Raw genomic sequence first — 16,266 nt, 5'->3', positions numbered from 1 at the left:
ACAAGTATTTTTGTGCCCAATGACTTCAAGTATGTGTACAGATTGTAAAGCCCTCTGAGGCAAATTAGTAATTTGTGATTTTGGGCAATACAAAAATGAATTGAATTGACAGACCGTTTTAGCCACTATGTCAAATTGTGCTTGTTCCTGGGAGCTTGAACCAGACACTGTGGACCCTAAACATTACTTTTGTAGCAGATTACATTATTTCTAGAGTTTTTTCGCTATATCCTCTACTGTAATTCCACATTTTAAAGCCATTTTTAACCATTTTTCACTGTTGGTTAGGTTTGCACCCCTGTTTATAACTTGCAAAAAGGATAAAGTAGAATAGAATACCACCATCTGGTTGCCAGCTGTCATATTGCCAGATTTTTGTTCCATGTGGCCAGGGGATTCGAACCAACAACCTTCGCTGCCCACCTGGGCAACTGTGGCTCAGTGGTAGAGCAGGGTCGTCCTTTAATCAGAGGATCGGCGGAGGCAAATCTGTAAGAACATGTACATTAGAAAATAGAATAGAAAAAATAGAATCATTTTTACAATGCATGAAGGGGACATATTAAATTGTTGGCAGGAGCTGATGTGGCATGCTTGCCAAAGGACCCCCGGTGAGTTATTCCAGCCATGAAGACGACCTCGATCAGTCTGTAGGAGAAGGCTGAGTCATCAAGCAGAACCCAATAAAATCACTCACGACCAGCAACCACACTCACGGCCGAGCCAAGCAGCAGGGAAACCCATTAAATCATGCAGTGGATAAAAAAAATAGTGTAAAGAAGGCAGCAGCCAGAGAGAAAGACAGAGCTGGTTTGTGTCTTTACATCTTTTCTGAGATTTTAAACTGTACAAATATTCTATTATTCCCTCACTCCAGATGCAGAGGCCATTTCTTTCTCCCACGACTCTCTGGGAAGAGGAGGAGGGGGAGACGAAGGAGCGGGAGGAAGCTGTCCGGGGACTCCAGAGATGAGGAGGAGACAAGAGGAGGCGCTAAGGAGACTTGCAGCACAGGTACCATCCCCACTTCACTTAATGTAGATCTAATCTGTATCACGCTACAGATTACTAGAAAGTAGTAACTGAAACATTAACTCAAGTACTGCACTTAAGTACACTTTTTAGGTATTTTTACTCAACTTGAGTATTTGCATTTTATGCTACTTTGAATGTGATGCACTACATTTCCTTCAGTAAAATTATTTGCTTTCTTGTCGAAAATTAGGAGAGAAGATTGATGCCCCTCTTTAGCCTGTGCGTTAAATGTGTACCTGGAGTTTGAGGATGCCTAGCTTAGCTTAGTTTAGCATAAAATAAAGACCGGAAACAGGGGGGAACAGCTGGCCTGTTTTTTTCCAATGCTAACAAGATCCACACACCAGCAGTTGTAGCCCATTCACTAAACAAGTAAAACGTGACAAACGGAAACAATATGGGGCAATATCGACATCTTCACATTAATAATTCGGCATCAGGTAAACGTTTGAGACGATCGTCTGAAGGTCCGCTCCTGCGAATGAATCCAATGCCTACGCTTCCTTCTCCGATGTTGATGAGTTCTTATGTCATATTCCACAAGTGCTCCAGTAATAAAGACAAAAAGACAAGAAATTATGACAAAAATGTCACAAAATTCATGGGAGCTACCGGCCACAGCATGTACATGCGCCGCAATTACTGTTGCTTTCCGTAAATTAATGAAAGTGTATCAATCTCCTTAAGCATGTATATTTTGGAAAATTAGAAAGTTTTCCTTTTAACCCCATCTAAAATATTTTAGATCTTATGGAGTTTTGAGCCACTATACTATAGTTAGCGTAGTTAACCTGATGCTGAGTGCAACCTGTTGTTGGTCCGGTGGAAACTTAAAAGGCTGGTAAAGAAATCAGCAACAACAAGCTCAAAGGTCTTGCTAAAATCCACAAACCATGCAAATATCTCTTCCTGTCTGACCTCGCAGGTAGTCGCGTATCATTTCTGTCAAGCTGATAACTGTCACACCTGCCTGGTCCCGGAGTTCGTCCACAACATGGCGGCGATGCTCAGTGACGCCCCCCAGCTGTCGGCCTATCGGGAGCTGCTGCACCGCACGCCACAGCTACAGAGCACGCTCAGTCTGCGCTCCTGCATCCAGGATCCGAGCTCCGCCCTCCAGAGAGGAATACTAGAACCACTGGACGCTCTCTACAGAGGTACACTGGGGATGCTCTGTATTCTTGATGCTTGCTTCTCTTCTGTACAAGTCAAGGATATAATACTCAATGTGTTCTGTTCTATATTGTTTGGGGTTTTTTTCCAGAGAGGAAGTTGCACGTGGATGGGGCGGGGCTTATTATACTGATTGATGGGCTGAATGAGGCAGAGTTCCACCGGCCGGACTACGGCGACGCACTGACTTCCTTCCTTTCCCGAAATGTCCAGAAATTTCCTTCCTGGTTGAAGGTCATAACCACTGTCAGGACCGGTCAGCAGGTATATACACACACACAAAAACAGAACTCAGACAACAGCTGTTGGATGTTCTGTTAAACTGCATTTATTAAAGCTGCATGTAAGTTCTCTTCAAAAATCAAACAAGAATTACAGCAAAAATACTCTAACAGTGTGCACAGGGCTGTAGTGAGCAAAACTTGGTATCACAAGAGTTTGGAGCATGTTAGATGAATGTTTTATTGATCCTTTCCAAAATTAAACGTGACACAAAGAGCACAAAAACTAAACCCAATACAAAGACTTTCAGTGTAAGGAACTGTGTGTTTATCTGCGCCAACGTTAGCTGCCAACATTAGCATAACGAGCTTACAGTAGTAAAGTTAAGCCAACATTAGCATAACGAGCTTACAGTAGTAAAGTTAAGCCAACATTAGCATAACGAGCTTACAGTAGTAAAGTAAAGCCAACGTTAGCATAACTAGCTTACAGTGGAAAAGTAAAGTGTTGAAGCCAAGATAAAGAGATTTGTCATTACATTACATTAGTTTGTAGGGTTACGGGTTACATTAAAAAAAGCACATGGTATTTTCCCCACTGTGTGGAAGCTCGTTGTAGATGCTATCAGAGATTAAGCTAACGTGAGGGGCTGTGTCCTGCTCTTTATTGGATTCTGGAAAACACTCAAGCAGCCTTAGCCAACGTTACCCGAGATAGCGTTGCATTTGCCAAACGTGTCGGTTACATGTCAGCCCTTTTTTCCTGCAACATTTAAAGTGACATTTAAAGTATATTAAACAGCCAGCAGGGTTATGACAGATAGGAATAAATATAAATTTTCTTATCATACTTAAAGTAGCAAATATTTAAGACTTAAACAGGGTTCTTGTTTTAACACAACACTTTCAACAAACTCATGGAGCTTAACAACCTAAACTAAATCTTTTTTTCTGTGTTTTTGTCAATCAGGACATCGCTCGTTCTCTACCTTTTCACTGCATCTCTCTGGACAGGATGGAGGAGAACAACGCCATAGATCAGGACCTGCAGGTAACATGCACAGTCTGTCTCTCTATCTATCTGTACATCTATGCACGTCTTTATTTTTTCTTTCTTTCTCAGGGTTACCTGATGCAGCGTATCCACAGCAGTGCGGAGATCCAGAGCAACGTGTCGCTGAGCAATGGTCGCCTCGACAATACGGCTCTGACCAAGCTGATCGGCCACCTGAAGAGCCTGAGCAAGGGCTCGTACCTCTACCTGAAACTAACCCTGGATCTGATAGAGGGGGGATACCTGGTCCTAAAGAGTTCCAGCTTCAAGGTGAGGAATGGGTGGGGTGGAGGTGAAATGAAACAAAGATTGTAGGAAAATTATGTTACTCAGGTTAGTCAGTTATAATAGATAATTACTTACTTTGTATTTGTTTTGGTTGTTACTTTGTTTCTTATTCAATCATAGTTGAAGTAGCAGTGGCTAAATCTTCTGGGAAAAAGTGTGCTAGCTTACTTAAAACATTCTAAAAACTCTAAACGTAACAAAAAATGTATATAATTTCATAAAACTTTATTTGCATGTGAGCTCTTGATGGGAGTTGCAGTTTATAAGCATTGAAAGCAGTTGAAGAGGCAGTTCAAGTTGAGCCACTAAAAGGGTTTGAAGTGTCAGTTGAAGTGCAAGAAAAATTGTTAGGCTTATGGCAGTTGAAATGTTATCTGACGAGTAAGTGCTGAAAGCTGTTTTTCCACCGAAAATAGCGCATATAAGCAGACTTTTTTAAACACAGGAAAATACTCTAAAAATAATGGCAGAAAGTAATCGAAATGTCATTTGATGAGGAAGCACTAAAAACTGTTACTCAATTAGTTATTTATTTGTTTCAACACAAATAAAATAATACATTACTGTCTCATTTAGATGTGTCATTTAGTTATGTACCAGTATAGTCTCTTAATTATTACCTTTTTGCCTTGGCAGACAGTATTAGGTTTGATATACACTTCACAGGAAGACTCTAAATCTCTCTGTGTGTGTGTGTGTGTGTGTAGGTGGTCCCTGTGAGTCTAGCAGAAGTCTACCTGCTGCAGCTCAACATGCGGTTTCCCACCCAGTCGTCTTTTCAGAGAGTTCTGCCACTGCTCAACGTTAATGTGGCGTCGCTGCACCCACTGACCGATCAGCAGGTACCGCACCGGTTTCAATTTCCCGTACGATATGAATCTCCACATACCGTCATACCGGTGCATAGCCAGAATACTGTTGACAGTCTTCAACAGGCTGCTAAAGATGATGTTCACTACCAAAAACATTAGCATTGGAGCTAGTTAACTTGTCTGTATTGAGACGGACCCCTAGTCATGGTCGTAACTTTATAACTTTATAACAATCAACAACCCACAACTAACGCTCTTTAACAGAGCAAAACACCACGACACAACAGTCTGTGACACATAAACAATTTGTAACACTAATAATTGTACATTTATAAAATTTCACCGCCGAACTGCATGCTGGGTACAGCTCACTCGCCTGCTAGCACAACAGTCTGCTAACAGCTGGGAGAGGCTCCGTCCTCCAGTAACACTACATTACAGAACAGCGATGCAGGATAAACATAGACAGACCGGAGATGCACCGATAGAGTTTGACACATATGCAACGCTGATTACGTGTAATTTGTGTGGTATTTGTTATAAATGTACGTTGGTACGTAGAGGGTGATAAGACGTAGTACTTGGAGGGGCTTAGGACCCAGGGGAATGTAGGTGAAGGAAACCGAAAGAGACGGAAGACACGCCACACAAACAGCTGTTCACCGCTCGTCACGATCCTATAGAACAGATTCTCAACTGGTGGGTAGTCGCGGACCCGTTTTCAGTGGGTCGCGGGCCTTTGCCCTAAAGCAGCGGAGTTATTCACGCTCCTTTCTAGCATTTACGGCACTTGTTCAGCGGCGCAGGAAAAACACAGGCCAATGCGTTGTAAATCACGTCACGTGATGCAGTTTAGCCAATCAAATAAGGGTCTTCTGATACGTTTCCTTACTCCAGTGAGATGTACCCACACCGTGTTACAGGGAGGGGAGACAAGGAAAGACATCATAGAGCAGAACTCATTGGAATCTAAATGTGAAAGTCAAGTTTCTGTGGTTGATTTTATCAATTTAAATTGCTGAGAAGACCGCATTCCCAAACCTGTGCTGCGAAAACATTGAGATAAAAGTGTTTCTTTTCCGCACACTTGAACTCATGGTGAGGTGTATGAGTTCGAAAAGAATACCGTGATATACCGTGGTACCGCCAGAGTTGTGCAAAATACCGTGATATAAATTGTTGGTCATACCGCCCAGCACTAGTGTATTACATTGCTACAACCTTAACTTTTCCTCCAGCGCCATCATCTGGTCAGACTTTTTATTTGTCCAATTTGTTTTAGACCCAATGCCTGCCAAACGAATGACATTCCCATCAGCACTTAACATTAAACCTGCTAATCATCAGCATGCAAGTATTGTCATCGGAAGCGTGCTAGCATGCTGACGTTAGCATTGAGCTGAAAGCATTGCTTTGCCAGAGTACAGCCTCACAGAGCTGCTAGCATGGCTGTAGACTTTTGTCAGTGTTCAAGTTGGTCTGACCTGTTCACACCAAACCTTAGAGAGAGCAACAGAGGAGGGATCCCTCTATCAGGATGGACAGAAGTGCAACAGATGTCATGTGTACAGAATGAACAACATTATATAGAGTTACAACACATTCAATGCATATGACAGAAATTATTTATAGAATGAGAGTAGTAAGCAGAATAAAGATGGAAAATGTACGACTTCTAATAATAACAGCAGCAGTGGATATAGTATAATAATAATGTTAAAAGCATTAATGGTATTGGTAGGATGAGAATCTAAACGCTGACAGGCTTCCGCAACACAGCGTCACACAAATTTATTTGCCTTATTTGCGTCGTTCGTGGCACGAATTCGCATTTTTTATTGACTTTGTATGTAATCAGGTCACGTGAAAAGTTCCTCTTCCCGTTAAGTGTGAACACACCATAAGCCTTGTTGACATATCTTGTACATATTGAAAATGGAACATGAATACACTTGAAATGTGACTGCAAATTCCAAAAATGCACTACTGTTTTTGTTTTGTTTTGTTTGTCATGCTTTTCTTGTGTTGCAAATGGGCTACAACTGTATCTTTGTTGTGTGTCCCCTGTGTTACATAATGACAACAAATTATCCTTGAATCCTCCTCCAGCTGTTTGAGGTGGTGAACGCGGGCGCTCTGACCGGAGGGACGCTGCACTGGGGGGAGTTTACGCACCGTCTGGAGCAGCTCTCCTCCTTCCTGCTGCAGCGGAGCGACGGCAGCAGGATGCTGAACCACGCCTCCTTTAGGGAGTGGCTGATGTGGAGAGAAGAGGGTCAGGATGACAGGTTCCTCTGCGACCCCAGGTACACCGACGGAGAGGGGAGAGAGAGGAGAGGGGAGAGAGAGAGAAAGAGAGAGAGAGAGAGAGAGAGAGAGAGAGAGAGAGAGAGAGGAAAAAGAAAAGAAGAAGAAAGGAGGAAGAAAGTGTGGACATCTTCACTTAAGCTGTCTGTTTTGTCTCTCCAGGAGCGGTCACACTCTCCTGGCCTTCTGGCTCTGCCGGCAGGAAGGAAAGTTGAACCGACAGGAGACGCTAGAGCTGGGACATCACATTCTGAAGGCTCACATCTACAAGGTGAGCACACACACACACAGTCTTTAAGTGGCTCAGTATCAGGCGACAACCTTCGGTTCTGCCGAGTGAAGCCGATGCCGAAGTGTCTTAAAACTTGCATTTCATCGACTGATCAGCAGTACTCTACTTCTCTCTTGATTTATTACCTCAGTAAACATTGTAAACATAGGTTTATGGTCTCAATCTCTAGTTTCAAGTCTTTTTCAATACAGCATGATGTTCATTTAGTAAATGATGGTCCATTTAGAGTCAAATAGACCATAAAGCAGAGTATGCTTTCGGGCGGGCTCACTGTGATTGACAGGTCGCTGCTACTACCAGAGCCGTATAAAGGCGTCTCTATGTCACTCCTCCGCATTCCAAATATGGTAACTTCTGTTCATTGGTTGTGAAAAAAAACAACATGGCGACAGCTTAATCAAAGATGGCAACGCACATTATCAGAGATCACCAACTAGAAAAACATAAATGCCAATGTCCTGTTTGCATGAACGATCGTCGGTAAAACTTAGGTGTTTATATGCTGTTTATAAATGTACACACGGGGGTTGAAATACCATTAAATCTAGTAATGGCTAATTTCTCACGACTGAAGTTTTGCTTTTGTACACTGCAGTCATCACACTGAGGTTTTTGCATCATAACATCAGGATGTTCATACACGCTGACGCTACTGATATACAGTAGGATCCAGAATGAGAGGGCTTCTGTGCATCTAGCTTCAGTCATGCTAACGTTACATTGTTTATTTTTAAGATGCGTTACTTATCTTTATGCTAACGTGACTTATATGCTAGCATTACTGATTTTTAAGATAACTTTACAAATTTGTATGCAAACTACTTATTTTTATGCTAACCTTTTAAGATACCGTTACTTATTTTTATGCTAACCGTACTTATTTATAAGATAACATTACTTATTTTCATGCTAACGTTACTTATTTTTAAGACGTAAAATTGTGAAGCGACTGCCACATACAACTTAACCTCTGAACAGTTTGTCAGCAAGTTGCTTTATTTATTAATACAGAAAATATCCATATAAATCTACCAGTCAATTATCCATCTAATAATTTTGTTTCTGTGGCATCTATTCTCGTCTCCTCAGGGTCTGAGTAAGAAGCTTGGGGTTTCCTCCTCAGTTCTGCAGGGGCTGTGGCTGTCCTACAGCACGGAGAGCCTGAGCCCTGCTCTCTCGTCGCTGCGCAACCTTTACACCCCCAACATCAAGGTAACATTTTACACACACACACATCCACACACACTTGCTAGTAGGTGTGGAATGTAACTTGAATCCCTACTTGTCCAGGTGAGCAGGTTGCTGATTATGGGCGGGGCTGATGTGGATTTTCGTAGCGATGTCCTCAACAACGCCCCCCTGCTGTGTGTCCACGCTCACCTGGGCCACAGTGATGCTGTGGCGCTCCTGATCGACCTCGGAGCTCAGGTACAAAAAAATATATTTATTTTTTTAACGTTTTTTTATGGAAACATTGTGATCGAAAGTTTGTGCCAGTATCACAACCAAACGTGTTGCTTCTGTGTTGTTCTTTCCAGGTGGATGCTCAGTCACAGGACGGTTTGACTGCACTGGGATTCGCTGCAGCGGCTGGACATCTGGACATCGTCACCATGCTGAGTCAGCACAAAGCGACGGTGCCTGTCTACCTTTCTAGATGTTGTGGCTTAGAATATTCAAAGCCACCATGTGCAGAGTTTACACTTTGAAATGTAAAATGTGTACTTCAGTGTCATCCAGTGCTCGTATCAAAAATGACATCTTTTCTTTTTTCTTCCTCTTTATTTATATTTATATGAAGAGATCAGTTGCAGCAGAGGTATAAACATTACTTATGACAAATTTAGAACAGCCATTTCCAACAACCCCCTACATCTCCATAAACAAATAACACCAACAATAATATGACGTAGTGTTATAATACAGATGTACAGGTTCGTCAGCACACAATCAATTTAAAAGTACATCAAATGAAGTACATCAAATGAAGTACTTGCCAAGAAATGGAAAGTGAACACCTTGGATTTCATTGCATTTTTGCGTAATTTATTTACATAAAATGCGGTCTGATGTTCCTCAAAGTCACAATAATGGACCAGCTACGTCTGCCTGAAATAGTAGCATTAAAACCTTTTAACCCCTAGGCCTATTTTTAGTCCTCTACTCGAAAATTGTAACCCATACTAAAAAGACTATAATTCTGTAACTACAAGGTCTATTTTAGAAATGTTGATGGTTGAATAACACTAGGAATTGTGAGTTTATGTGTTGAGATGAGTAAATATTGTGTATATGTTACTGGTTAATAGTAGCTGAAGACAGAACACAGCAAACAGGGAAAATTCCCAGGTTTGCCTGAAGAAAAAGCACTTTAATTTTTTAAATGAGGCCCTGGCAAGCCTAAAAAACATTCCCAATTCATAGCAAAAACGGTGCAGGTGCCTCACAAAAAGATTTGGTGTAAATAAAGTGAAGCAAACCCAAGTTATAGAAGTTTGTGTACGAAAAAACACGCCAAATTCTCATTTTCTAACCAGCAGCTGTTCCATTGTACTTTTATATACTATATAACTATATATTTCACTATATTTCACTTTGTTTATCACTCATGTTGTACAATCTATCATAACAGAGCTGTTTGGCATCATTTTGAGCCATTTTGACTTATCTGGGGGTCATCATATCTCTCCTCCATGCATTTTCCTCGTCTCTGTCTGTGTGTATGGAGCCCTTGCTAAGCCTATGGTGGGCGCATCTTATCATGTGACCACTCGTTCGAACCGGGTGGGTATTTCGAACACACCAGTATATTCCATGAAGTGATTTCGTCTCAGATGAACGGAGAATCGCCATGTTAGGTTTCAGACGCTCACAGTGAGCTAAGGAACACATTTCTCATTTGGATTTACTTCGTTTTTCTCCGTTTTCGCCCTGGAAACCACCTCAAGGTATGCTACGGTTCTAATGTTTTGGCAGTGTGGTGTTGTGCTTTGTGTGGCTTCTTCGATGTAACTTTTGAACGGCTTCACAGAGAGAAATTTGGAAGATATTGTTGGATTCAGTGTGAAGTCCTCGTGCTGTTTGATATGCGGGGTGTCTGTGAAAGTGCCGTAGGTCGCGCCTGGGATCGGTAATGAGAACATAGCTCGCCTTCTCCTGGCGAAAAATAGGTGAAATTGTGGTCGAACTTGTAGTACTTTGTGTATATATATGTTTTTGAGTGATTAAAATAGGTTACATGGTCCATTTTATCAGAATTTCTTCGTCACGTAGGTTTTTGAAATATCATAAAATATCATTTAATTCGTTCTCAGAAGTGATTGGTACTACATCTGTACACTCTGTCGCCCCCCCCCTCTAGGACCAAATTGGGTCCCGTTCGGGTGTAGAAGGTTTAAAAAATGCATGTTTTGTATTATTTGCTTGAACATTCATGCAAATTTGGAAAAAGCACGCGTTGATGTGCCGAGCAGCCGTGAGCCTCGGGTTAGCAGGAGGCTAAACTGTTAGCAACGTTTTCTCTCCATCTCTGAAATGCTGAAAGGTTAGTCTAGAAGTTTTGCCCTATGAGGCCAAAATCAAACTACCCCAGCTTTAACTGTAACCCAAGGATTCTCATCCACCTTTTTGAACCTTTCTTTGCCCTCTCGCGTCATCTGAAGAAGCCCATGTGAATGAGGGATCAGCTGGTGAAGCGATGAGTGTCAGTAACCAATATTGTTCATGCGTTTTGTACAGAACAAGGCACAACTAACTATTTACTACTACTAATTTCAAGTCATTGAAGAAAATATCAGATTTTTTTTAGTCACTGCAGTCGTCTAATATGAGGTTTTTGCATCATAACAGCAGGATTTTCATACACGCTGATGCTGCTAATATAGCATCCGCAATGAGTGGGCTAGCAGGCAAACATCAATAATTTCATTCATGCTAACATTATTTTATTTATTCATAAGATAACGTATCTTAATTTCATGCTAACCTGACTTATTTCAATGCTAGCGTTATTTTTTGAATGCTAACATTTCTTATTTTACGACTACTTATTTTTTGCTAACCGTTCTTATTTCTATGCTAACCTTACTGATTTTACGACAACATTCTTTATTGTAATGCTAACATTACTTTGTGTAAATTACTGTTTCCTATTTTGATTTCTAATATTGAGATTATTTGATAAATATGCCAAAACAGAAGAACATTATTTGAATCCCTATAGTAGAATTAACCACATTTAGAATAATGAAATAATAAAACAAATGGACTTCATGTCTTCAAAAACAGGTCTTGGTGTCCTAAGAGTCTTAATACGACTCGTAAATAACTTGCCGTGTTGGACATGAGTTCAAACAGAACGAAACGACAGATTTCCATTGTCTCTCAACAATTCTGCATCCCGTTAGCCCAGCCCGTCAGTACCGCAGTTTATTGTAGCCATGCAATTGTAGGTGTTAAGGTAGAATACCCAACTTGCAAACTTGCTTTCCATTGTCTCAGGTGCACAGGGCTCCTCCTCTAAGCCTCTCTCTCTCTCTCTCTCCCCGTGCGCTGTAGGCGGGCCACGTTGACAGCTCGGGCCGGTGCGTGCTAGTGCACGCGGCTCAGCAAGGCCGCCTCGAGGTGCTGCGCTTCCTGCTGAGGCGCGTGGACTGGAGCTGCGCGAGCCGGTGCCAGGCGGTGCAGCAGGCTCTGATCGCGGCGGCTAGCACGGGTCACACCGAGGTCACCTACAACACACACACACACACACACACACTATAATAACATGGTGTTACCGAATCATGAACTTCTATTGGTGATGTGTTTGTAACAGTCGTTACTGTGCCGTGTGTGTGTAGATCGTGTCGTACCTCCTGGATCTTCCGGAGGAAGATGAGGAAGAGGAGGAGAGACCTGAGATCAACACACCCGACAGTCTGTGGGGAGAGACAGGTACTGCAAGAACTGTCGTCTACAGCAAATGTTCACGCTGCACGAATACTACGCCACTAGTCAGTACTACTAATATTTTGATACTTCAGGACTGTTGCTAATACTGCAATAATACTACTGATTTGATCAGCGTTTTACAAATGTACTCATCTGTATAATTATTACAAATGTATTAAACATAAAACATAATATCTATGAAGATACGATATATATACATAATAAAGTGCTGCAGTTTATCTTACTGAAGGGGAGTGGTGGATTACAGTGTTCACAAAGCCCTCGGCGACAACAGGCAGCAACTTCAGGTTTGGAAAAGTCAAGCCAATGCTGAAGTGTCTTAAACCTTGCATTCTCTCTACTGTCCATCAGGGGGCGACTCCTCTGGTTGTATAGAAGTCTATGAGAAAATGACTCTACTTCTCTCTTGATTTATTACCTCAGTAATCATTGTAAACATGAGTTTATGGTCTCAATCTCTAGTTTCAAGTCTTCTTCAATACAGTATGATGTTCATTTAGTAAATTATTGTCCCATTTAGAGACAGACCATAAAGCGGGTTAGGGTTAGGCCAAAAACCAAGATGGTGACGACCAAAAATCGAAACGGCGACGGCCAAAATGCCAAAGGCTTGAGGCATCCAAACTGTAGTCCTCTGTCTTTCTTCCCCCTTGTCGTTCTGTCCCTGGTGCTTCCGGGTGGGGTTCATGTCAAGGAGCATTTGTTCAAGTGCTCTGACCTGATGTCCTCCTTACATTTATTTTGTAGAAGTAAGATTACATTAATTCTAGGGTGATTTATTTATCACTTTATCGTCACGCTAAAATCAACTGTAAATCCACATTTCAAAACTGATACTTAAAAAATAAAAAGAATCAGGACTCCCCGAGTGGGTTCAAATCTTTGTCGCCTTTTTCACTCCTGATGAGTTTGCACCACTGCACATATAGCCTATGTATCCTGCACTACAACAGTGTAAAGATGAGACAAAACGAAACCCACTTGTACATCACTAGTACTAATACTGCAGGATTCCGAGCGATTTGCTGGAAGTCAGCTGAATCAAAGCCGAAGTCACACGTAATGTTACATATTTGTATATATATATGACTTGCATTGTCAGGGTTGACTGGATCACCTTAGGCTTTTTTGGCATTCACAGTACTACCACAAAGTAAATATACTTTCAGTCAGATGCTGCTGTGCTACCCTTCAATGGCCTCTAGTGGTGGAGGCTGAGCACTACGGTACAAATCTCGCCCTACGACACAGCAGCCTCAGTTTACCAGGTTCAGAACAAAAATAATCAATCTTTGTATTGGTCTTACAGAAGCTACAAAAACTTACTTGAGAATAATGAAATATATCAAGTTGAGTTAAAATTAATGGCTAACTAAATCTAGTGGTCTACTTCGGAAAGTCATTTGGTTGTCTTCACGCCCTTCATTATTCTTTAATCTGTCCTTCTCATAGTGCAACATGTTATGGAGGACTGTCTCCCCGTCGTCTCACAACATTTTTCTCTTCTTCAGAATTGCGACTCACTCAAGTTACTTGCACACCTTTGTCTCCTTTATTTCTGGAACCTCAATTTCTTATATTTTATGATATTAGTGTTTTTGTCTTATTTGGTTGAAATAAAATCTACCTTAAAGAATATATTTGTAATAGTTCTTTTCATGCTGTAACACAGTGGTGCCCAAGCACTTTTCACCACGAAGGACCCCTAAACTAGGGGCCTAAATTAGAGCACAGACCCCCATTTGATAGGATTTTGATAAGATCGTGCATGTGTGCATATAGGAAATCTGTCTCCAACTGTGTGTGTCTTGTCTGTGTCTCTGTGTCAGCTCTGACGGCAGCGGCAGGAAGCGGAAGGCTGGCTGTCTGCCGCTTGTTGTTGGATCAGGGGGCTGCCGTTGAGCAATGCAACAGGCGGGGTATGGCTCCCCTCTTCAGCGCTGTGAGACGTGGCCACTTGCAGGTACAGTGGAGCACACAGAACACACACACACATAGAATAAACATGTTTTAGTGTTGCAGAAATGCTGAGCGTCCGTCTGCGTTTGTGTCTCTCGCTCAGGTGGTGGAGCTCCTTTTGAGTCACGGGGTGGAGGTGAACATGGTGGACCAGCAGGGTAGAACAGCCCTGATGACGGCAGCCTCGGAGGGACATATGAACACAGCCCAGCTGCTACTGGATCATGGTAACACCCTAGCATTGACAGTATTAACAATCACATCAATAATAGGTGCAACCAGAGTCGGCCCTAGGTGTAGGTGCTGTAGTGCCTCACCATGCATAGGAGCCCCATCCGGTCATAAGGGTGCAACCCATGAATAGGGCTGCCAACCATGCATAGGGGCGCCATCCATGCATATGACACTAATGTACTCTGAGATTAATCTCTCTCTCTCTGTCTCCAGGAGCCTCTCTCGACCAGACTGACAGGGAAGGCTTAACGCCGCTGAGCTGGGCGTGTCTGAAAGGCCAGCTCCCATTGGTCAGAGAGCTGGTTGAGCGAGGTGCAGCCACAACCCACGTCGACCGCAGCGGACGGACACCTCTGGATCTGGCTGCGTTCCGCGGTGACCCAGATGTGGTGTGTAAAACTGCCGTATTGTCGTATTTACCAGATTATAAAATGAATGTGTCGGCCCCTGCCTTACCTGTCCTGCAGAGTCTGTGATGTGTCCATATTCTAAGCTAAATGGGTACTTTCCTCTAATTATTATTAGTATTTATTAATAACATAAGCAAAAATCTGAACATCACAAGCCTTTTTACATCACTAAAACATGTTGCCTTTCATTGTGTCCTGTTCTGCATCAGGTGCAGCACCTGGTGGATCACGGTGCATCGGTGGAGCATGTGGACTGCAGCGGGATGCGTCCTCTCGACCGGGCGGTCGGCTGCAGAAACACTTCGGCAGTCATCGCTCTGCTCAAAAAGGGAGCCAAGATAGGTAAATACATGACTCAGCTAACCGGCTACTGGCGGTAGCTTTATATTTACATACAGAAGTGTAGAGAATGGTATCCATCTTCTCACCTCACTTTTAGAAAGGAAGCAAATGGAAAAAGTCAAGATGTTGGTAAATGTGTTAAGAGGAATAAGGGCATGGCTCTTGCTGATTTGTGTGGAACCAAGGAATTCACTTTTGCTTTTGACCGTCTGTGGTTAAAAGCCGAAACATAAAATATGTTTCAGAAATGGACACATGGCGGCGCTACCCACACCTAAACCAACCACGTGTTGTTTTCAATTGAAGTGTTTTACCGCCAACTCACAGAAATAGGAGTGGACACATACAGTAATCTTTTTTGCAGAGGTAATACTGTGTGTGTGTGTGTGTGTGTGTGTGTGTGTGTGTGTGTGTGTGTGTGTGTGTGTGTGTGTGTGTGTGTGTGTGTGTGTGTGTGTGTGTGTGTGTGTAGGACCAGCCACCTGGGCCATGGCAACATCTAAACCAGACATCTTAATGGTTCTGCTCAGTAAACTGATCCAAGAGGGAGACCGACTGTACAAGGTAACACACACAGCAAACTCACATTTAATCAGATGTACACACACACACATGTATCTGATATTGTAAGTATTCTGTGTGTGTATTTGTAGCAAGGTAAAGTGAGGGAAGCTGCTCACTCCTATCAGTCGGCTCTCCAGAAGTTTCCCGGGGACGAGCTGAAGACGTCCAGACAGCTGAGGGTGTGCGTGCTGCTCAACCTGTCTCGCTGCCACCGCAAGATGAACGTGAGTCTCTTTCCATCTCCCTCCTACACACAGAGGCACACACTGAAGATGATTCATCACATCATTTGTAGTTCGTGGTCTAAAAATGACCCGAGCTTCTGACACATTATTATGAATTATCTTCTATCTTCTTGCAGGATTTTGGCCTGGCGGAGGATTTTGCCACCAAGGCGCTCGAGCTGAAAGCTAAATCCTACGAAGCCTTTTATGCCCGAGCCCGCGCCAAACGTGGACGCAGGTAACCATAGCGACATAAGGACAAACCAACCCTAACAAAATCATAAAGTGCTCCCTTTAAATGAACTGTGCATTCATGTTATAGGCATTTTCTTTCTTTTCAAAATTGCATTTTGACCAGGTGGCAACCTCCTCTTCTGAAGATAAAACCCCTGCGGAAG

The 16,266-nt window shown here is 42.5% G+C and overlaps 1 protein-coding gene across 1 annotated transcript in view; it reads left to right on the top strand.

Moving 5' to 3' along the window:
• tanc2a (tetratricopeptide repeat, ankyrin repeat and coiled-coil containing 2a) overlaps nt 1-16,266 on the top strand; it is a 36,249-nt gene that overhangs the window by 16,212 nt on the left and 3,771 nt on the right. The window contains exons 7-26 of the mRNA XM_079177491.1: nt 878-1,014; nt 1,961-2,192; nt 2,300-2,472; nt 3,400-3,480; nt 3,553-3,753; nt 4,479-4,613; nt 6,693-6,889; nt 7,053-7,161; nt 8,272-8,394; nt 8,473-8,610; nt 8,721-8,819; nt 11,740-11,907; nt 12,024-12,117; nt 13,965-14,098; nt 14,198-14,321; nt 14,542-14,717; nt 14,948-15,080; nt 15,553-15,644; nt 15,734-15,868; nt 16,006-16,106. Coding sequence (XP_079033617.1) covers nt 878-1,014; nt 1,961-2,192; nt 2,300-2,472; nt 3,400-3,480; nt 3,553-3,753; nt 4,479-4,613; nt 6,693-6,889; nt 7,053-7,161; nt 8,272-8,394; nt 8,473-8,610; nt 8,721-8,819; nt 11,740-11,907; nt 12,024-12,117; nt 13,965-14,098; nt 14,198-14,321; nt 14,542-14,717; nt 14,948-15,080; nt 15,553-15,644; nt 15,734-15,868; nt 16,006-16,106 — 2,782 coding nt within the window. The remainder of the gene's footprint in view (nt 1-877; nt 1,015-1,960; nt 2,193-2,299; nt 2,473-3,399; nt 3,481-3,552; nt 3,754-4,478; nt 4,614-6,692; nt 6,890-7,052; nt 7,162-8,271; nt 8,395-8,472; nt 8,611-8,720; nt 8,820-11,739; nt 11,908-12,023; nt 12,118-13,964; nt 14,099-14,197; nt 14,322-14,541; nt 14,718-14,947; nt 15,081-15,552; nt 15,645-15,733; nt 15,869-16,005; nt 16,107-16,266) is intronic.

Source organism: Pholis gunnellus (assembly GCF_910591455.1).
Source record: "Pholis gunnellus genome assembly, chromosome: 17".
Lineage (NCBI taxonomy): Eukaryota > Metazoa > Chordata > Actinopteri > Perciformes > Pholidae > Pholis > Pholis gunnellus.
The sequence above is the reverse complement of the archived record's forward strand: the minus strand, read 5'-3'. Positions and strand labels throughout refer to the sequence as shown.